Raw genomic sequence first — 20,909 nt, 5'->3', positions numbered from 1 at the left:
TTAAGGCCACTCACAGAGCTTGCTGGCTCTCCCTCTGCCAGCCTCGCCTAGTTCCCAGTCCAGAGACAGTGCTCATTCACCTCAGAGCCTGCTAGGACTTGGACAGCAGGGGTCAGTGGTCAAGGAGCCTCATCCTTACAGGCCCCTTGGGCCCTTGGACAGAGCCCAACTAGCCATGCTGGGCTAGGCTGGGCTGGGGCAGGGGCTGGTGGGCAGGCCTGAAGTTTGGCTGGTTTCTGTCCGTTTTCCTATTAAACAGATATGCAGATGAATGTGTTTGGGACAGCGATAATGCAGGAGGTTTTGGTAACAAGACTGGAAGTTGCAGAGAACCCCCCTTCCCCACGTACCTTGAAAAATGCTTTCTGAGCTGGGTCTCACCCAGCAGCTACTGGTCACCGCCCCGACTCCATTTTTGCCATTCACACACCAAAAGCAACATTTCCCATGACCCACACATGGCAGCTTGTGCACTTCTTTTATTATTAAATATATAAGCAGCTTCCTATTTTTTAAATAGATATTTAAATGACTTCATATAAAATAATTCACCACTTCCAAGTATAAAAACAAAATCTCACAGTGTGTGAGCCAATGTTCCCTCTCGGCTTTCTCAGAGAAAAGAAGGGCTCCTGTTCAGGTAGCTGGGGAGCCATCCAGAGGGGGCTCTGGGGCCCCTCCCACTCCCGTGTCACCAAGAGCCCACAGAGAGTTTCTGTGATGGATTGGATTTGCTTTCTTGACCTTTAAAATACCATACGTTTAAGGGGTGGGGAGTGAGGGAGGAATGCTTTTTCTGTGGGTTTTTTTTCCTTCCACTTTTAAATATATATCTTTTAGTATCAAATATAGAGTCTGTGACTAGGAAAAGGGACCCCAAGGGGAAAGTTCTCCACTGCCCTTCCCTCAGCTGACAGCAACAGGACAGGGGAGGCAGGGACCAGCGGACCCTCACTTTTAAGGGCAGGAAGGGAAGCTCCTAGGCCCCAGTCCAGTGGCCAAGTAGGGCAGGGTCTCTCAGTGGAGGGCCCAGGGCGGCAGGAGAGGAGGGACACAGTAGCACAAAGGGACCGAGGGTAATCAACAGCCCTGTCACCTGCTGCCCAACTCTCAGAGCCATAGCCATGGGCTGACCCAGGAAGCTGAGGCCCTCAGGCAGACCTGGAAGCAGATGCCTGGATTCTCCAAGTCCCTCTCCCACCCTGGCTTGCCTGGTCAGAGAGATGGTGCTAGCGAGGGGTGGGATGAGAGCTAGAGGGTGTCACTGTCTCCCAGGCTCCTACCAGGGACAACCACTCACCCCAGGTGCCAGCCAGCAGCAGCCTTGAGGCTGTGGTTGGGGCAGGGGCCTGGTACAGGGCAAGAGGGCAGGCTGGGGGGTCAGGGGTGCAGACCCTTTCCCCCACCTCAGGGGCATGCCCTTAACTTCAAAGACCTATTTTCCGTCAGAGCTCACCCTGCAGCCTCTCTCTGTGTCTGTCCCTGCCCTCCTTTTCTCCCTCCCACTAGTCACTTCCCTCTCGGGAATGTCAAAGTGCAAGATGCAGAAACCTGGGCGAACAACGCAGCCTGAAGACCAGCTCTGGCTGGTGGCCCGGGCAGTTCTCCCACCCTGATCCACCCCAGGGATTCAGAGCCGGGTCAGCAGAAGGTCGGGGCTCAGGGGCTCCCTCAGTCGATGGGCGAGGCCGGCTCAGGCACTCAGTGCAGGAAGCTGGGGAGAGGCTGGAGGGGTGGGAGGACGGATAGGTGTTTGCTCTCTGGGATGGATGGGGCAGGCTGTTCAGCAGGCAGGTTCAGTATTCACAGTGCAATGGCTTCCTTCATGAGGAGAGCCTCTGCGCGGCCTCCTGGAGAAGCTCTGGCAGGGCTGGGGGGACGCTGGGGCAGAGGCCAGAGCTTGGTCTTGCCCTTGGCATCACGAGCCAAGCCAGGCAGGTCCTGAGGGTAGGGTTGGCGTCCCCTCTCCGCCTGGCCACCAGCAGAGGGCAGTTAGGCAAGTGGAGGGTGCAGACCCGCTCTGGGCTGTCAGTGCAGACCAGCAGGCCCAGAGGCCTTCTCTTCCCGTCTTTTGGGCTATACACCTTTACGGGAAATCCAGTGACGCTGTCCTGCCCTGCGAATCTCATGCTTCTCTCTCTGGAGACGAGTCCCTGCTTGTCGGTGTTGGGATCCCTTGGCACCAGGCGGGTCCTCTGGCACAAGGGCTCTTCCATTGCTCAGCGCCCACCCTGCTCTCCCATGTCCCACGGGCCTCTGGGTCCCTGGCCCAGGTGTTGGCTTGGAGGGGAATGGGAGGAGGACACAGCCCCTGAGGGGCAGAGGGTCCTCAGCCGGGCTTTCCAGCCTTCCTCAAGCGGATGGGAGCCTCCAGGGCCCCCGATAAATATCAGCAGCGTGGGGGGCATCCTCCAGCCCTCTCTTAGTCAGTCCAGAGTCTGAGGGTCGAGGGCTGAGGGCCCCAGCCTCGCTGCTCTGGTCTAGTCCTGCTCTCCTGAGTCCAGGAGCTCTCATGGTGGGCAGGCCACATTCCCAGGAGAATGGCTGGGGAGGGGTGGTGGTGGATGTCCCCATAACGTCTCCTCCCATGGAGAGACTGTTCTGCGCGCCCAGCTGTAGGGGAGAGAAAGAAAGGCTGGTCAGCCGGGTGGGAGTGGAGGGAGGGGTCGCTGAGGACATGGGTGGGCGAGGTAGAGCATTCCTGTGGGCCGCTGGTGGTGCTGCAGACAGGACTCCCCCCATCCTTTCCCTCGCCTTCCCCCATCCTTTCCCTCGCCTTCCCCCATCCTTTCCCTCGCCTTCCCAGCCACCCCAGACACCACAAGGGACCGGGCAGCTTTCTCTGGCAGCAGCCCAAGCCACTGGGCAGACTGGCCTCACCTCCTACCTCCTCCTGGGGAACCAGGGACCATAGGGGGAGGTAACAGGGCCTGGTAGAGGTCTCAGCAGGGCTGGGGTAGGGGGCATTGCTCAAGTGGAGGGGTCTGACAGGGAGGGAAGGGGGCACTTGCATGTCCTTAGACCCCTCCTCAGGAAAGACCATTTCACTGTCCTTGGTCTAAAAAAATCAAGAGTGAATCCTGCTAACTCTAGCAAAGAAGAGGAATTGCTCATTCCCACCTCCTCACCACTCATCACAGAGGGTCATCACACATGATATTCAGGACAGCAGGGCAGAGGTATCTGAAGGGGAAGAAGTGGAGGCAGTTCCGGACAAGGAAACTCCCACCCTGCCATTTGGCATGCTAACCCCTAAGCAAGCCAGCCTCCTGCCGGATGGACCAAGGGACTTGCCTCCCTGCATCATCCGTAGGAGTCAGGGCCCTGCTCTCTCCAAGCCCTCCCCCATCCTTGTCCTCAGAACGCTTTGTTCCCAGAGCAGAAATCCCCTGGACTCCATCCAACAGTTTGACTTTGGACCCAGTGTGGAGCTTCCCTCCCTGACTGTCCATGGGCCCTACTAGCAAAACCCGTGATGGGTAAGGAGGAAAGATAGGACCACAGCTTCTGGCTCCCAGCCCATTCCCATGTTCTGGAAGGGGAAGAAGGGAGGACCATAAACTGGACATGAGCCATGCTGGGTACAGCCAGGCCACAGGCCCTGCTGGGGCCAGGAGGGAAGAAGAACCAAATGGGCAACCTCCAGCCCATTGCCCCTATGTCTTGGTTGCTTGGAGTGGAGGGTCTGGTGTCCACGTTTCCTTTCTGAGGGTCCCTCTCTCAGACCTCTGCCTCTGTGTTTCCCCCTGTCATTTCTCTCACTAGAGCAGCAGTAAGTCTTGAGGCTGGCCCTGAGTCTCCCTGAGGCTCCTGCCACCTGGCCTGGAGACCACTTTAGGGCTGGATCCAAGTGGAGGTCTGGATGTGGCCTCTGCCCTGGGTTCCTCGCTAAGTGAAATTTTAAGGGGAGGAAGAGGAAAGCTTGGGAGGGCCTGAGATTAGGCAGGCAGAGGGCCAAGACCAAGGGGGGAGGCAGGCGACCAGTCAGAGGGTGATGCAGCTTTGAGCCATGAAGTCCCTAGGGACCTTGCTCCCTCCTCTGCTTGCCAGTCCTGACGGGGTATGCGTCATTCTCGCAGCCCTGCTAGTGTCCCATCTGACCCATCTTAGTTCACCCTACCAACAAGGTGGACCCCAGGATTCCAGATGTGTTACTTCTTGCTGTTTTCTAAATAGGCTCCCCTGGTTTTCAGCATTTGGCAGATCCCCTATCTCGCTAGGAGTGGCCCAGACCTGTCACTCTACACATGAGAAGGCCCTGAAGGGCTGGCTTGCATTTGGCATGGGATGTGACTGGAAACTTGAATGGGTTCACTCCAGCTAGTCAGCCAGCCTGCCAATCAGCAACTTAGGCAAGCAGCCAGCCAGTCAGTTAGCCAATCAGCTCACCAATCGACTAGCCAGTTAGGCAGTTACTAGCTAGTAACTGGTCAGAGTCACCCAGCCAGCTGGTCAGCCAGTCAAAGTCAATTAGTTAGCTGGTTAACTGGTCAGCCAGAAGGCTAGACAGTTAGAGACAGCCGGCCAGGGCCAATCGGCCAGTCAGCCCTGAAGCCGGTCAGTCAGCATTTATTGAGTTCTTAGCAAGTATGAAGAAGCCCTCTCTGTTTAGGACTCAGGATAGAAAAAGAAATGCAAAAAAAGTAGAAGACACAGTCCCTGCCCTCAAGGGGCTTACAGACTTCTTAGGGGTACGGAATGTACACGTATGCATCAAGTAAGATTTTAAAATGTATAAAAACAAACAACATCCAAGTAAGTGCAAATCGATATAGTATTAACCAAATACAAAAGAGCAGAGGAGTATGAACTAAAAGAGCAACCAGAGGGTGATGGAGACCATCAGGAAGGGCTGATTCCTGCAGCCTGATTGTGGTCTGAGGGGAAGGAAGGGAGGAGGGCCGTGGGCTGCCTGGAATCGGGGAGCCCAGGGTGAGGAGTGATAAGAGGCACATGTTTATCAAAAACATGGGCGAGGACAACAGAAGACACTCATCTATGTGCAGCAGACACAATTGGGAGGGCTATGAAAACAGAATTAGGATTTAAAACAATTTCAGTAGGCTCAGATGATAGGCCTGAGCCCACAAGGTGGTTTTAACAAGGATGAATATAAATTCCTGCACATTGGTAAAAAAAGTAAATTCTCCAAGTACAGGATAGAGTCCGGCTTGACAGAGGTTTATGGGAAATGGAGCTAGGGATTTTAATAGACCACAAGCTCAACATATGACAACAGAATGATGTGGTTGTTAAAAAAACAAACAAACACGAATGCAATCTTAATCTGTACGAATAGAAGAACACTGTTTAGATCAAGGAAGGTAACAGTCCCACTGTACTCTGAGCTGGTCAGACAACATCTGGAGCACTGTGTCCAGGGCTGGGCACCACATTTTCAGAGGGACATTGACAAACGAGTGTGTCCAAAGGAGGGCGAACAGGATGGTGAGGGGTCTGAAAACCATATCATATAAGGAATGTTTGAGGGACTTGGCCGCACTTAGCTTAGAGAATTCTTAAAGGGGACATGGATAACTGACTTTAAATATTGGAGGGCTCTCATGAGGGAGGATGGGGAAGGGGCAGGGAACCAGTTATACCTCTAGTGAGGAAGGACTTCCCTACAGTGTTATTGGGAGAGGGCAGGGAGCTTGCCTGCGACTGAGAGTGTGTGACCAGAAGCTGGCTGACTCCCCATCAGGGATGCAGAGACACTAGGCCAAATGACCTCTGAGAGCCCTTCTAAGACTAAGCCTCTATGGCTCCTTGCATCTAAAAGCAGGGAAGTAGAAATGATCTTGGTTGGGAAGAAGGGTCAAATCAGGGTGCAGACAGAGAGGAAGCTGGCAAGAGGTGCGTGTGAGGGGCAGCTGCTGGAGGAGCTTGGGTGCCAAGCTGAGAACGTTGGGTTTGAAGTGATTGGTGATGTAGAGTTGCTGAAATTCCCCAAGAGGCTAAAGACCTTAAATAAGAACAATTTGGTTGCTCTGGGATGGAAGGTGGCAGCAAAAGTAGGAGCCCAGTGCAGAAATCATAGCCCGACACAGAATGAACAGTGCCTGGCCTCAAATGGGGTGGAGGGAATGAAGGGGCAGTGGGAGGCCTGAGGACCCGGGGAGAAGAGGGTTGGCCAGACCTGGCGATAGATGGAAAAGAGAGTAGGAGAGAGAGAGAAGGGAGTCAAGTGTGGGTGCCTCAGGGGAGTTGGTGGTACCACAAACAAGTTAGGGTGACTGGAAAATTTGGGTGTAACTAATTTTAAGGAGTGGCGAGAGATCCAGATCAGAGTCTTACCTTAGAATTCCCTCTACACTGGCAGTTCCACCTGTCTGTCCTCATCCTGGGTCAGGGGACTGCGGGCAGAGCACAGGCTGGCATAAGACTTTAGCAGAGGCCAGGGAGTGAGGGGATCCCCTAAGTTTGCCCCCAAGCCCGCATGCACATGCTCCAGCCCTCTCAGATTTAGAAGACCCAGAACTGCCTAATCCTAAGAAGAAACTAGGAAAAGTCCCAGATAGCTAGGAAAGAAGAGACACCCCTTACTTCTCCCCACCCACCCCGGAATCCTGTTTTGAGCCTCATCTCCTTAGAGCAAGCGGGAGAACGTCTCCTCCAAATCTACATGGGAAATAGATGCCAAGATAGGTCCCCCATGCCTATCAGAGCACCCCCCACAAAAAAAAAAAAAACCTCTCACCTGCCCTCTGGTTGCTCCATGGGAGAATCCACTGTCTGAGGCTCTCGATGGCTCTGGGGACAGAAAATAGCAGGCTCACTGAGGAGCTGAGGGAGCGTGGGGAGGCCGCGGCCCCACCCGCAGGCAGGGCTGCTCAGGGACTCTATGAGAGAGTTACCAAGCCTCCCCACTCTGGATCAGCCAGAGGGCCAGGGGGCTTCCAGAGGCCTCTCCTATCCTCACACCCCAGCTCTGCAGAGCTCCCAGGGAATGCCCTGCCCTGACCTCACACACATCACTTTCCTCCTCCATCTCCCCTCCCATCTGGGTTCTCATCCTGCTTTAGTCCAAGCACAGTGTCTCCTACTCTTCTGCCCCAGTCCCTTCTGGTTCATCTTGTAGCCTGAGCCTTCCCTGTTCTTCAAGAAGCCCTCCATTTCAACCTCCCATCCTCTGTGCTCAGTCAGCCTCCTGTCTCTCAGCGTCCGAAGAACCCAGTCTGAGCCCAAGTCGTCCTCCGACCTGCTCCTCCAGCCAGTCTGCGCCCTGCCCCCACGCGGAGCCCTTCTCTCCCGCACCGCGCTCTTCTTACCCGCCGCCTCCGCCTGTAGAACAGGAGGCCGCCGACAGCCAGCAGGACCAGGATGATGCTGGGCACCAGCAGGCGGAAGACAAAGCCGGGGAGCTGGGGGTCGGAGGGCTCCTTGTGTTGCCTCTCACGGCCTGCGTCAGTCAAAGGAACGGAGTTAAAACGGGCTGGGGGCCTGGCCGCCCCCTCACTTGCTTGTCCTCCTTCCAGCTCTGCGGTGCTCCTCCGGTCCCTGGTGCTCCTCTTGCCTTCCAGCTCCCCAAGGGGCAGCACGTTGCCCCAGGAATGGCTTCTGGGAAGCCTTGGCTGAGAAGAGGGGGCAGAGGGACTGCTGAGGCCGTGCGGGCGCAGTGCTGGGGCCCCGGCAGAGCCTGGCTCCTGGTGGTCTCTGGGCGAGGCAGATGAATGGTCTGCGTTCTCAGGTGTGTGACTCCAGGCCTCGGTGGGTCTCACGGGGCCCACCATGGGCAGTGGTGTGCTAGTTACATCCGCAGGCTGCCAGCCCTTTCCTGACGCAGAGACTGGTGAAGATGCTGAGAGGAGACGGCTGGGCCAGGCAGTCTCTGCCTGGACGCTGCCGCCCCGCAACGTGCGGGAGGCAAGCTCTGCCCTTTGGGGTATAAGACCCTCACTAGCCTCTCCGGAGGCCTCTTCCAGGGCCAAGTTAGTGCCCAGCACAGAGTCAAGAATGTCCTCCATCCCAGTGACAGGAGCTCCGACAGAGTGCTGGGGCTGAGGTGAATCTCCAGTGGGGTGGCCCTCGACGCCCAGGGTCTCTGGTGACTCAAAGCTCTGGCAGGTGCTCCTGGGTGGTCGCTGCTTGGCACTGCCCGGGTCCACTGTGCGAAGGGCCTGCTCTCTGGGCAAGAGGGAGCTGCCCTCTGTCCCCTCAGAGTCAGCCCAGGTCAAGCCAGCCATAGGGGCCATGGAGGGGGCGAGGGGCTGCTGAGGGGAGACAGAGGCCAGGTCACTGCTAGGGGTGGCTTTGGGGTACAGGCAGTTGCAATCAGGCTTGGTCACCACATCTGAAAGAACCACAGAGAGAGAGAGAGAGAAGGACGGGGAGGAGATAGAGTCACCAGCCTCCAGCACAGCTTTCCCAGAGGGATGGAGAGGGGGATGTGGGTCTGGGGGTCCCCTCATGCCCTAACTCAGCCCTGGGGCTGAGGAGAGGACAGGACTGGAGCCAATGCTCATGACACAGGCCTTAGACAGGGAAGGTGCAAACTGCAGGAAGGTTCTTTGCAGGAAAGAGCAAAAAGTGGGGTTTAGACACACAGATTGGGGGTTGGGGTCAGGCAAGACCAGAGAACAGCCCTTCCTGGAGTTCCAGCTGGCCAGACGCCAAGCCAGGGGTGACAACAGCCAGCCAGAAGGTTGAGTAGTGGCCTCCGGGACTAACACAAGACACCCTCAAGCCCCAAAGACACTGTTGGTTGGAAAGCAGCAAGGTGGTTTCATGCACAGCAAGGGGCTAAACAGTCACGGCCACAGGCGGGAGCAGGCTGGGGCTGGAATGTGGCCAAGGCTTGAGGCCTTGGGATTGAAGCAACGAGACTGGACTTGGCCATTGGCAGGTCGCAGGGCCTCAGCCCCTGCCTCGGGGAGCAAGGTTGAATGTAGGTGGGCACACGTGGCACAGGACGCAGAGACGAGGACAACGCAGGGTAGACATGTGTGCAGCTGGGCCAGCACTGGGAGAGTTTGAATGATGCTCAGACTTCAAATCCAGCTTTGTCCCTTGAGGGGACACTCAAGGCATCCTGGGGACTTCTGGAGCCAGGGTATCCTGGTGATTCGCAGCAGGGCTCCCGGAGCAAGGGCCCTGAATCCCCGATGGAGCCTCTGCTCTCTCCACGGTACCCCCCATACGTTCAGCCAGCCTGCAGAGCCGGTGGGAAAGCCTCCATGCCTACAGGGCTCTCTGAGAGGGCCCCCTTTTCCACTCCCTGATCTCACAGCCACCAGCATGATCCTTCTTGATGCCTCAACATGCAGACATATGTAGGTGTGCATGCACACACATGTCAGAAAAGACATGTGCCTAGGATCACCCAGAGGTACATGAAGCCACATATGTACACAAAACGAGCACGTCTACACACACAGGAGCACGAGTAGCAAACAGGCTGCCTCCCAGGGGTCCCTCCAGCCCCATGCGTCACCTCCCATTGCAGCTCTGTTCCACATGCCCTTCCCCAACCCACACTTGCTGGCCCCTTCTGTGCTCACCTTGGCTGGAGCATTTAGCAAAGCTATTGTTGCAGTTCTTGCTGAAAATGTTCCAGTCCTTTTTAAGGAGATTCTTTGTTTCATTAAAGACATTCTTGATCTTCTCCAGCAACTGGAGAGGCGTCTCATAGAAAGTTCGGACACAGGCCTGGAAGGAGAGCAGAGCCCCCCTTGATGAGGATGAGCACTGGTCCCACGTCTCTAGCTTGTTTGTCAAACTCCCTTGGCCTTTCTCACATCTGTCTTCTTTTTCTCTTGTTTTCTCCCTCCCCTCTACCCTGGTTTGCAGGACCCCTATGTCCTGAGTTGGTGAAATTTATCATTTATTCATGGCTCCATTTAACACATATTAATGTGCCAAGCATCTGGTAACTACCTGGGAATCACGCAATGAACAACAGAGAGGTGGTCCCTGGCCGATTTGGACATTGAGTCCAACAGGGCATCGTTATTAAACATATTGTTACAAGTGTGGTGAGTCCTAAGAAGAATGATCTGAGAGTGTATAACAAGGGGAACTAAATGAGGGCCTGGGGGAGTCCCCAAGGAACTGACCAGAAGATGAGCAAGAGTTAACCAGGAAAGGAGGCGGGGTTGGAGAGAGCTGTCCAGGTGGTGAGAATAGACTGTGCAAAGGTCCTGACGCAGGAAAGAGCCTGAAATGTTAAAAAATGAAAAAGAAAGCTAGAGTGGCTATAGCACAGGCATCTAGGAGGAAAGTGACAAGAGATGCAGCTGAGAGAGGTCAGCAAGGACCAGGTCCTGCAGGGCCTTGTTGGCCATGCCAAGAACCATTAACCTGGGCTTTCCTGGTGGTGCAGTGGTTGAGAATCCACCTGCCAGTGCAGGGGACATGGGTTCGATCCCTGGTCCGGGAATATCCCGCATGCCGCGGAGCAACTAAGCCCGTGTGCCACAACTACTGAGCCTGCGCTCTAGAGCCTGCAAGCCACAACTACTGAGCCCGTGTGCCACAACTACTGAGCCCGTGTGCCACAACTACTGAAGCCTGCGCACCTAGAGCCCGTGCTCTGCAACAAGAGAAGCCACCAGAATGAGAAGCCCGTGCACCGCAACGAAGAGTAGCCCCCACTCGCCGCAACCAGAGAAAAGCCCGCACGCAGCAACAAAGACCCAACGCAGCCAGAAACAATAAATAAATAAAATAAAATAATAAAATAAATAAATTTATTAAAAAAAAAAAAGAACCATTAACCTTCTCCGCAGAGCAAAGAGTACTGAGGGGATGTTGGGGAGGTGAGTGGAGCATAAGACTCCAGTCTTTTAGAGAGATCATCCTGTGTGGTGAGGAGAATGGCCTGGAGGAGGCCATGGGGCTGTGGGTCCTTCTCTGGCACTGGTGTATCTTGGAAGGAGAGCCAAGGCTGCCCCAGCTATGCCTGTTGAGCTGCTCTTTTCTCTTCTGCTCATGGGACCCAGGCTCCCCACACCCACTGGAGCTCTGAGAAGCTTCACACACTCCTGGTTTTCCTCCCACCCCTTGAGCTGCTCTGTCTCAGTCTCCTTACCAGGCTGACCCCCTCCACCTGACTTCCATAGGCTGGCACTCCTCAGGGCTCAGTCCTGGGCCCACCCCTACTCTCACCCCAGACACTGTGTCCAGGGCTTCATTACATCTATGGCCCACCTGCCAATGACTCCCAAGTCCTTCCTTAAACTGACCTGCATGGGGAAGAACTACAGGCTTTACTAGGTGCTGAAGTCCTTGAAGGCATCACTGGATGCCCAGGGGCTGTGCATAGTAGGCCCTTAGTAGGTGTTTACCAGATAAAGGAGAGAATGAATGCGGGAATGGGAAGACCCAGACTTGGCTACATTACTCACCAGCTCAGAAACACTGGCCAAATGAACTTTCCAGCTTGGGCTCATTTCCTCATTTGTAAAGTCAAAACAACAATCCCTGCCTGCCTCCCGCCCAGGGCAATTGTAAGGAACAGGTAAGCTGGCTTCTTTTCATCTTTCTTATAAAATCTCCGTGTCCTTCATACCTCACCTCATACTTCATAGAGAAAACAAGGACAGAAGGTCCCGATGTCTACCTGTCTCAACAGAGTCTGTGCCTTCTTGCCTCCCGAGCTCTGAATCCCTCCCCTGCCAGCTCCTCAGGAGACCAGCTCCTCCAGCTTCACTTGCTCCCCGCTCCTGGAGTCTGCCCCCCCGCCCCCAGCATCCCATGCAGTGTGCAGGGTGGGTGGCTTGCTAAAATGCAGATTCCGAGGCCCACCCACAGACCCAGTGAATCAGACTTTCTAGGGCTGCATACCGGGAATCTGCATTAAAAAATTTCTTTTATTAAAAAATGTTTTTTGAGTTTTTATTTAAAAGGAAGGCTTTTTTTTTTTGGAATCTGCATTTTTTAAAATGAAGACTTCCTTTTTATTTATTTTTTTTATTTTTTGGCCGCGCAGCACGCGTGATCTTAGTTCCCCAACCAGGGATCAAACCCGCACCCCCTGCAGTGGAAGTCTTAACCACTGGACCAGCAGGGAAGTTCTGGGAATCTGCATTTTAAACAAGCTCCCAGGTGATTCTTATGAACCTCAACATTGGAAAACCAAAGATCTAATACCTCTCTTATTTAAAAGTCTTCCCTCCCTCCATCCCACACTCACTCCAGCTACCTCTCTTTTTCTGCGGTTCTTTGGAGCCAGGTTCTTCCACAGTGTTGCCTCTAATTCCTCACTTTCTGTTCACTGATCTGGCACCTGCCTCCAACAGCGACCTCCACGTTGTCAAATCCATTGGACACTTTTCAGCCCTTCTCTTGCTTGGCTTCTCAAACCCCGTTTGATAAAGTTGACTACTCTTCCCATCTTGAAATGCTCTTTTTCATGGGCTCAGGGATCCCACACTCTCCTGGGTTTCCTCCCACCCCTTAGACTGCTCCTCAGCCTCCTTGCCAGGCCCCCTCCTGTGCCTGACTTCTAAATAAATGCTGGGTTTCCTGGGCCTGTTTCTCTTCTCACAGTGGGCAGTGTTATACAGTCCCCTGGCTTCACCGATGACCTACAGACCAACACCGCTTACGTCTATCACCAGACAAACTCAAGACCCATACATCCAGCGGCCTGCTCGACATCTCCACTCGGCCATTTCACGAACATCTCAAGTGTAATGTACCCCAACATGAACTCGTGCCCTTCCCCCAAACCTGCTCTGCCCCATTTCAGCATCACGGCAACTCCACGTGCTGGAGACAAAACCATCACGACTCTTCCCTTCCCTCAACAACTCACGGCCGCTGCATTACCAAGTCCTCGGGTTCTTTCTCTAAACTCAGGAATGCGTCCCCTTGCCTCACCTTCACTGCACAACCCTAGTCCAAGCTGCCTGGACTTGCACCTCCTGCTGGCCACCCACCCTCCATCCCTGCTCCCTACATACCATTGTGCGCACAGCAGCCAGAATGGTCTCCCAGCGCAAGTTAGACTAGGTCCCTCGCTCTTTAGACAAAATCCCCCATCTTTAAGACCCCAGATGATCTGGCTCCCACCTCCCTGGCTCTCTCCCCTTCACTCCCCTGCCTTGGCCGTGCTGACCACACCTGGGGGCCCTGAATGTGCACTTTCCTGCTCACCTAGGGCTTTGTGCCCAGCGTTCTCTGTTCTGGAATCCTCTGACCAGCCTTATTTCTTCCTAACTCTTACTCATCTTTGGACCTCAAGTGAATATTTTCTTACTCAGAAGGCTTCCCTGTCTCTTCTTTCCCACTGCCTTATAAATCCAAGTCCTGTTTCTCTCTCCCAGAGCCCCACGTACTTCTCCTTCCTGGCTCACTCCCGCACCTGCTTCAGGTCTTCCCTCTCTGGTTTTCTTTCTGCAAGGCAGTTATTGACACTTTACTTATACTTTACTTACGTATTTCGTTAACTGTCTCACCACCCCTACATGTAACCTCCATGAATGTGGGGAATTTTCTTTGATCACAGCTGTATCCCAGAGTCTAGAACAATACCTGGTATGCAATAAGCACTCATTAACTACTTGTTGAATGAACGAATAGTCCTCTTGGGTTAAAATTCTATGTACTTGTGTCATTGTTTGTTTAATGGCTGCCAGCCTCACTTAACTATAAGCTCCAAGAGGGTGGGAACCATGTAGTTCTTGCTCATGAAGACATCGTCAAGGCTTAGCACTGTGCCTCCTGCACAGTGAGTCCTCGGCAAAGGTTTATGGGATGAATACGTGAGTGAGAGAGCAAGTGAGCAGTGACACGGGTGAGGCCAGTGAGTGCCTCTGTGCCTGTGGGTAGGGATGGTACCACTGCAGCTGCCCTCTGCCCGCCCTCACTCAGTGCTCCTGGCTCCAGGGCCCTCCTACCTTGTCCTGTTCTTCATAGTCCCTGGTGAAGCAGCTCCTCAGCCTCAGAGAGAGTTCCTGGAGCTGGACAATGACATTGGCATTGGGGGTGTTGTCTTTGAAGCGCATGGTGTCCTCCATTATGTCTTGCACCAGGAGAAATGCCTTCTTAAGGTAGCACACGGGGTCGTTCTGAAAAGTAGAACCTGGAGTTGACAACCTGGCTGATGCCACTTGGGAGCCCAAGCTCTGTGCTGGATGCCCTCATCCCAGGCAGATGGAGGGCTGCAGCCTGCCCTACCCTTACTCCTGAGGAGAGGGGCCACCCCCTCCAGTAAGAAGGAGAATGCTGCCCTCAGCTGGCTTTCATTCTCCCTTGTTGGGATCTGGCGCTGCTGGGGATTGTGGTAGAGGGAAGGAAATGTGGATTCTGACCAGAGAGATCCTCAGATTTCTGAACGATGAGGCTTTAATCAGGATGAAGGTGCATAGGTAGGGTGGGTTCTGGGGAACTTCTATTTTTCTGTCTCTGACCCTCTTTTGGCTTGCTTTCACACAAAGCCCTTTACCATATGGCTCCTTCTAATCCTCCAGGCCATAGGGATACTGGAGACTACCTCGGGGTCCAAAGAATGACCTCAGTGTTTTGTCTCCCTAAAGAGATGGTGGGTGCCTCAATGAAGACTCTGCTTTTAGCTCTGTATTCCTAGCACCCGGTGCAGTAGGTTCCTAGTAGTAAATGCTTGGTAAGGTGTGAGTGAGTGAGTGGAACACTGAGGTTACTCCTTGGACCATGAGGTGGTCTCCAGTTCTAACAGAAATGTGTATGGGTCAGGTGTGCAGAAGCTCAGAGATGGGAGCAAATTCTGGGCATGATGGCGATTTTCTAGGAGGCACAAAGAAGAACAGACGTGGAATAAAGGCTGGGGTGGGGGCAGCTGGAAAGGCATTATGGGCATCAGAAAGAGCTCGTGCAAAGGCTTGGAGGCAGGAAGAAACAGGGAATGGGGGTAGTGGGTTGGGCCGTGTGATAGAGACTGGCGCTTGTAAACCCCAGGCTAAACAACCTAGGCTTTCTCCTGGAGTGAGGGGTCTCCAGGTTTGGGGGAGGTGGTGAGGATAACAGGCTGTGGTTCAGAGAGCTCCCCCACTAGTGGTGGGGTGAGGGGTGCACTGGAAGCAGGAAGGCCATTTAGGAGGCTTTTGAAATTGTCCAAGCAACTGATGGGGTGAGGCCCCAGAAGCCGGAGATGCTGGGAGGTAGAACCAGCAGCACTCAGTTGGGTGTGGGATAGGAGGAAGAGGGAAAGGGCTGGACTGATTTCCTGGTTGCTGGTCTGTCTGCTGGATGGAGGTGACACCCTTAAGCAAAACATTTGACCCAGAAGAAGTACTGGTTTGCCTTAGGCCTTAGAGCCAGCCTGCCCGTGTTCAAGTCACTTACTACCTATGTTCTCTCCCTTAACCTCTCATGAACAACAAGAGTGAACCACATAGTCAGGATCAAAAGTGCCTGGCACATAGTAAGACCTTGACGTGTGCCAGGCCAGCAGAAGGGAGCAGCAGGGGACTTGAGCCCCGGGCCCTGCCCAGCTCAGCCCTGGACCCTGGCACCCCAGACCTGAGTACCAGGGGTCCTTACACCATACCCTGCCCAGCTCTAGGACTTCTCCTGCCTTCATGCTCCCACATACAGCCACCCTGGGAACTTCATACATGCTGGCACATGGGCCTTGTAAACAGCCATAACTCACCAACTGCTCCTGGTCTACAAACTCGAAGGCAATTTGGCACGAGGTCTCCATCTGACTGTCAATCTGTAAAAGAGAGCAGGCCAGTGGTGGCAGGGTGTCTGCACTCGACTGAGCTTGCCTAAGAATGGGGACTAGAGTTTCTGGATGGATCAGGGTTTGATCCTCATCCGTCTCCCCCCAACCACACCTGGAAAGACAGAGCCAAGGTTAGGGGAAGACCTGTGCCTTCCACATGCCCAGGGGAGGGTTATAGAAGAACAAGAAGTCTCTGTCTTGTACCTCCCACTCTGAAATCTCACAGATGCCAGCTTGTTATAAGGAAGAACTATCTAATATAGGACATAATCTCCTGTGGAAGGTAGTGAGCTCCCTGTCCTGGAAGGAATTCAAGCAGAGGCTAGACAAGCTCTGGGGATTCAGGATCTGTAGGGACTGGGGCTAGATGCCCTTAAAGCCCTCACTGGCCCTCAGAGCAGTGGTTCTGTGATTCTAAGCCTCAGAGAATGTGGTGGCTCTTGGTCTACCTTGGATTGCTGCAGCAGCTACATACAGGAGGTAACAGAGGCAGGAGGCCCAGCCTATGGGCTCCAAGCTCAGGGCCCTGGAGCTGGCCTTAGCCTGTGGTGCTCCCCCCTGCCTGGCTTGCTAGAGGGATGGTAAATTCTCTTCTGAGCAGGACAGCAGCCATGACAGCAACCTGATTCTGCCTGGCTGAACCACGTTTGAAATTGTTGACGACTCTGCTGGCACGATTAGAGTGAGGCACGGGCTCCTTCATGGCCCGGGTGATCAGGCCATCCCAGCCCCAGGGCTCGGGCAAGAGCCAGGGAAGTGAGGGCGGAGGGCTGGGAGTTAGGCGGGAGCCTCCCTTCCAAATCTGGCTGAGGCCCTGGTGCCAGGCTGGCGGCACATCTGGGAGTCCAGGAGCTAGAGGCAACATCTGGACACAGCAGGCAGACTGGGCTGGCTCCTCAGAGGAAGCATCCCACCGAGGGAGAGCAGGCTTTACAACCTTTTTCAGAGTCCACGATTGACATTCCAGGCAATCATTAACCTAGGCAACCAGCTAGAAGCCCACCCTGTCCACCGCCGGCAGTGGAGTGGGAGAGGGCTTCAGGATTGAGGGGGTGCTCAGAGGCACTGACCTTTAGAAGGTCAGTGAGAAGAACATCCGTGGAGCTAGTGGGAGCCACGAGCCACATCCTGCATGGCCGTATTTCTCTGCCTACAACCACTCTCTTTGGCCCTGCTCCCTGACTCCTGCCTCCGTTTCCCCAGTGGGGAGAAGGTAAGGTAGGCAGGGCCACACACTCACCAGCTGCTGCAGGAACTGCAGGTGTCCGTTCCCAATCATGTGGCTACAGTTCTCCGACACCTCCTCGGTAGTACTCCTGCTCACGAGGAGACAGGCCACCAGCAGCAGGGGGCCCAGCCATGTCTGCGACAGAGAGGGCATAATTTCTCCCCAGCTCTCACACTCCCCAGGAACCCCCACGCCCTGCTGAGGGTGGAAAAGCAAGGACCTCAGACCCACAATGCTACAGACCTGACCCTCATCCCAAAATGCAGCATTCCCCAAACCCACCTTCCTCAGGATTTCCTAGCAGTCACGCACAACCTTGCTCTCCCTCGCTAACAATCCAAATGTCGTCTCCTCCAAGAAGCCTTCCCAGATTAACCCAGGCCAAGCCTTTCTACACACTGAACTTCTAATGAGGACATGGGAGGTATGCCTACCAGTCTAAATGCCAATTACACAGGAAACTCCTTGAATGCAGGACTTGCATCTACCCATTATTCTGTCTCTGCAATATCACACACTGAGCCAGGCATCTTGTGAGCTGCCCACTCCTCTCAAGTTCATGTTCTTGCACTGGCTGGCTTCCAGACTTGGAGCCAGAGGTATTTGCCTTGGCCCAGCCCTTCCTCCTACCTGATTCCATACAGGTCTGGCTCTGCTACTGGAAAAACCAGGGGCCCAAACTCAGTTTCACTGGGAACCTATCCCGCACCACAGACCTTTGGAGCCCTGGGTATGTGTGTCAAAAAGAGCCCAACCGATTAATCAGAGGCAGCAGTGCCAGCTCTAGACCATCCCTGGCTGGCACCTGCCTATCAGAGCCCCATCAGGCTCTGCATCCAGCCAGTCAGCTCTTAGCATTTCAAGAATGTTTTCTGAGATCTCTCCCCTCTTTCAGCACCCACCTGGCCCGGTAGCTGCTTACCCCCAGAGTGATGGGACAGGCTCCTGACACTGTTGTTCCCCTTCCCTCCTCCTTGCCAAGGTCCCCTTAGCCCTCTCCCTGGCTCTAGGTCTCCCCTTCTCCAGCCAGAGGCAGAGAAAGACCCTTGGGCTTTCTTTCCGAAGCTGGATTGCCTCCTGGCAGATTCAGGGAAATGCTGTCAGGATGGGGTGCGGGCTGGCGCCTTCCTGGGTTCTGGGCTCTGGGCTCTGCCTCAGTAATTCAGATGACAAGACAAATACTGCAAACAAATAGCACATTGGAGGCTATGAAACAGCCCACAACAACATGCTGATTTACATATAACTAAAAGCCCAAATGTTTGTCAGCTCTTACTAGGGAGGAGAGGCCCTGGCTGGGCTCCAGGGAGGTTGCAGGGAGGAGGGGCCACAGTGAGGCCTTGAAAGATGGGGAGAAGTTGATGGCAGAGAGAGGGAGGGAGAGGCCTGGAGGAAAGAGGCACAAGATGGCCCAGTGCCATTCAGCACAGGATCTGGTGAGGGTCCTGGTCTGACCTGGGGCAGGGAGACCGTGGAAGAGGGAGAACAGTCATGGAGGAAACATTGGGCTCTGCTGCATGGTTGAGAAGGTAGCTCTGGGTGGGAATAGCTGCCCAGGCCCTCAGGAACCTGCAATTCAGGACCCATGCGAGAAAACTGGGCCATGCAGAAGGTATGTCTCTGCCCCAGGCTGGCTGCCCCTGAGGCTCTGAGCCCTGGCCAGGTGTCAGTGGTATGGAGGAAAGGGCCTATGGGGAAGGGGATGCTCAGGAAGACAGCCTTGCCGCACGCATTTCAAGATACTGATGTTTGAGGACAGCAAGGAGAGGGCAATGCTTAACCCCAAGGGCTGCCTGGCTTTTGGAGTTATTTCAGGCACCATGTGGGAGGCTGACTTTGAAGGTAGCCAAAGGGGGCCCCCCTGCACCTGGGGCCCTGATTTGGCCTCAGAGGAGGATCTGGACAGGCACCAAAGGGTTAACACTCTAGCTTGCATCTGGCTGGGCCGGCTCTTCTCCCCCCTTCTTTCTTCCTCCCACCCACCAGCCTTGGCCTCTGGGGCAACCACAAGGAATCTTTGCTTCAGTCTCAGAGAGATGCTGGGACATCTCAGCCCAGCTATCCATCCTCACCTGCCTCTTATCTTGTTCTATCTTCCCCATCAACAAGGTCCCTGGAGAGATCTTAGCATGAGTGGACGCTTGGGCTGCCCCTGTCTAAAACCAGCCTCTTTCTTTCCACCTTTCCTTTCCTCCTCTTTCCTCGTGGTCTCACTTCCAGCCCCTGTTTGTCTTGTTGCCTATCACCTCACCCTTCCTGATTTCCCCTCCTAACCCCACCTCTTCTCTCTCAGTTGGGCTCTTCCTCCCCCGTGGAAGGGCTCTTCCCTCTTACCCTACCTGCAACCCCCTCCCTCATCCTCCGAATATTTTTCTGCTTCTCTCCCTCCTGAGTTTCTCCTCTAGGATTCCTCAGAAGCAAACCCATTGGAAGACCACTTACTGTTCATTAACGGTGCCACCCTGAGCCATCTAGGAGCTGTCCCACGGTTGGGGCAGGACAGTCCCCATGCAGTCCTGAGCAGCCCGCTGCCCCTGTCCACAGTTCTGCAACCCCAAACCTTCCTTCCACCTCCTCTACCACCACCAAGCCCAGGATCTCCCCAACGGACTAAACCAGGTTTGGCAGGAAGATTCAGAGCTGGCCCCATGCAACTCTGGGACGCCGCCCCCCACAAAACATACTTGATCCAGCCACCCAAGTGCCCAACGGCTTCTGTCTGTGAACCGGAACAAGTAGTGGCTTGCCCTGCACCTTCCTTCTGCCTTGGCATTCTATAAGCTGGATGGCCCCTGAACTTTCCCCATCCAGAAGCGCCCACTCCCCAGCAGAACCTAGAAGCATGTGTATGGCCCATGAGGAATGCCCACTGGGAAGGCACCACTCTCAGCGCACAGCCACTCCGCCTGTCCCTTGGCAGTGGCTGATCAGAAGGGAGAGAGTCAGGGACGCAGCCACTGCCCCGTGGCTGCGAGCCCCTTTCTCTTGCCAGCGGGTGGCTCAGTGTGCCTCTCCATGCAATGGGGTGAGCAGTCTTCCCTTTCCCGAGGGAGTGCCGCAGCCCCAATTGTAGCTGCAGGGCCGCCTCGGGTCCCAGCCAGAGCGCGAGGGGCCTCGCGCAGTCCATGCGCAAAGATGGGATGGAAACCGGAGCCCGCTGCCGGGGCGGAAGAGCCTCGGCAGTCGGCGCGCCCGGGCAGCGGGCTCCCAGGGGCCGCGCCGCGCCGCCGAGCTCCCACCCCAGCCCGGCCAGGGCCCCGCGCCACGGCCGTCGCTTACCGTGGGAGGGCAGCGCCCGGCGGCGCTCCGCGCGGTCATACGGGCAGCTGGGTCCCGGCCGGGCGCGTCGGCCGCCCTCGCTCTCTCGTTCTCTCGCTCGCTGGCCGCTGCAGAGTCCACGCCCCGGCCGAGGCCCGCGCTGCTGTCCCAGGAGTGCGGAGGGACCCGCGGCGGCGCAGAGAGCACCCAGGAAAACTTTCACTTTCCCCGAGCCGGGCTCCACTGGCCAGCTCCTCGGCACAGCCTTTTAAGCGGACTTGTGAGGCATGTGGTTTATGGGAAATCACCTTGGACAGGCGCCAGACACACACACACACACACACACACGCGCGCGCGCGCGCGCGCACTGACACAGACACACAAACTCCAGAGGCCCACTGAACCGCCTCCCCGCCCCCACCCCGCGGGCTGGTCTTCTCCGCTCGTCTTCCAGTCGCCTTGTTTGCTGTGCTCAGCGCCAAAGCCTTCAAGAAAATAACGCGGGCTTCGCCGCTTCCCTCCCTCCAGCGCGCCGGCTTTGGACAGAGCCTTGCCTTTCCTTCCGCGCTCTCCAGGCGGATCCGGTGTTCTCTCTCTCTTTCTAATATTCCTTTCAAGGGACTTTCCCTCTAGGCCTGAAAATTCCCAAATCTGAGCAGGAAATGTCCTGAGAGCAGGGGGAAACACTGGACACTGGGGCCTCCCCCGCTGCGCTTCCTGCAGCACCTTGTGGAACCCGAGTCAGCAGGTTTGTAGGCAGCCCTCTCCTTCTTA

General features: G+C 55.2%; 1 protein-coding gene across 3 annotated transcripts; it reads right to left on the bottom strand.

The window, feature by feature from the left end:
* Nucleotides 1-461: 461 nt before the first annotated feature.
* Nucleotides 462-20,517, bottom strand: CSF1 (colony stimulating factor 1). Of its 3 annotated transcripts, none has more exons than XM_057549395.1 (9): nt 20,157-20,516; nt 16,890-17,012; nt 15,575-15,637; nt 13,842-14,012; nt 9,501-9,648; nt 7,272-7,402; nt 6,701-6,753; nt 6,298-6,356; nt 462-2,613 (listed from the first exon to the last, which is right to left on the bottom strand). In XM_057549395.1, exons 1-8 carry the CDS (start codon nt 20,193-20,195, stop codon nt 6,311-6,313), a joined length of 774 nt encoding a protein of 257 aa, XP_057405378.1. In that variant the 5' UTR covers nt 20,196-20,516; the 3' UTR covers nt 462-2,613; nt 6,298-6,310. The 3 variants fall into 3 exon arrangements, with proteins under 3 accessions (XP_057405378.1, XP_057405368.1, XP_057405373.1); XM_057549385.1 differs by having other exon boundaries at nt 7,272-8,293; nt 20,157-20,514; XM_057549390.1 differs by lacking the exon at nt 462-2,613 and adding an exon at nt 2,766-5,457 and having other exon boundaries at nt 7,272-8,293; nt 20,157-20,517.
* Between the last annotated feature and the right edge of the window lie 392 nt (nt 20,518-20,909).

Source organism: Balaenoptera acutorostrata, chromosome 1 (genome assembly GCF_949987535.1).
Source record: "Balaenoptera acutorostrata chromosome 1, mBalAcu1.1, whole genome shotgun sequence".
In the NCBI taxonomy this organism is placed as follows: domain Eukaryota; kingdom Metazoa; phylum Chordata; class Mammalia; order Artiodactyla; family Balaenopteridae; genus Balaenoptera; species Balaenoptera acutorostrata.
Note: the sequence above shows the minus strand (reverse complement) of the source record. Positions and strands in the feature narration are given on the sequence as shown.

Bases quoted from the DNA above. Each gene is read 5' to 3' on its own strand.
- CSF1 (XM_057549390.1), bottom strand. From the start codon at position 20,195: ATGACCGCGCGGAGCGCCGCCGGGCGCTGCCCTCCCACG. The intron at 9,649-13,841 runs GTAGGAGGGCCC...CTCTCCTTCCAG, and splicing joins ACTATGAAGAACAGGACAAG to GCCTGTGTCCGAACTTTCTA. The intron at 6,357-6,700 runs GTGAGAGGTTTT...CTCTGCCCGCAG, and splicing joins ATGGAGCAACCAGAGGGCAG to TCCCCTGACCCAGGATGAGG.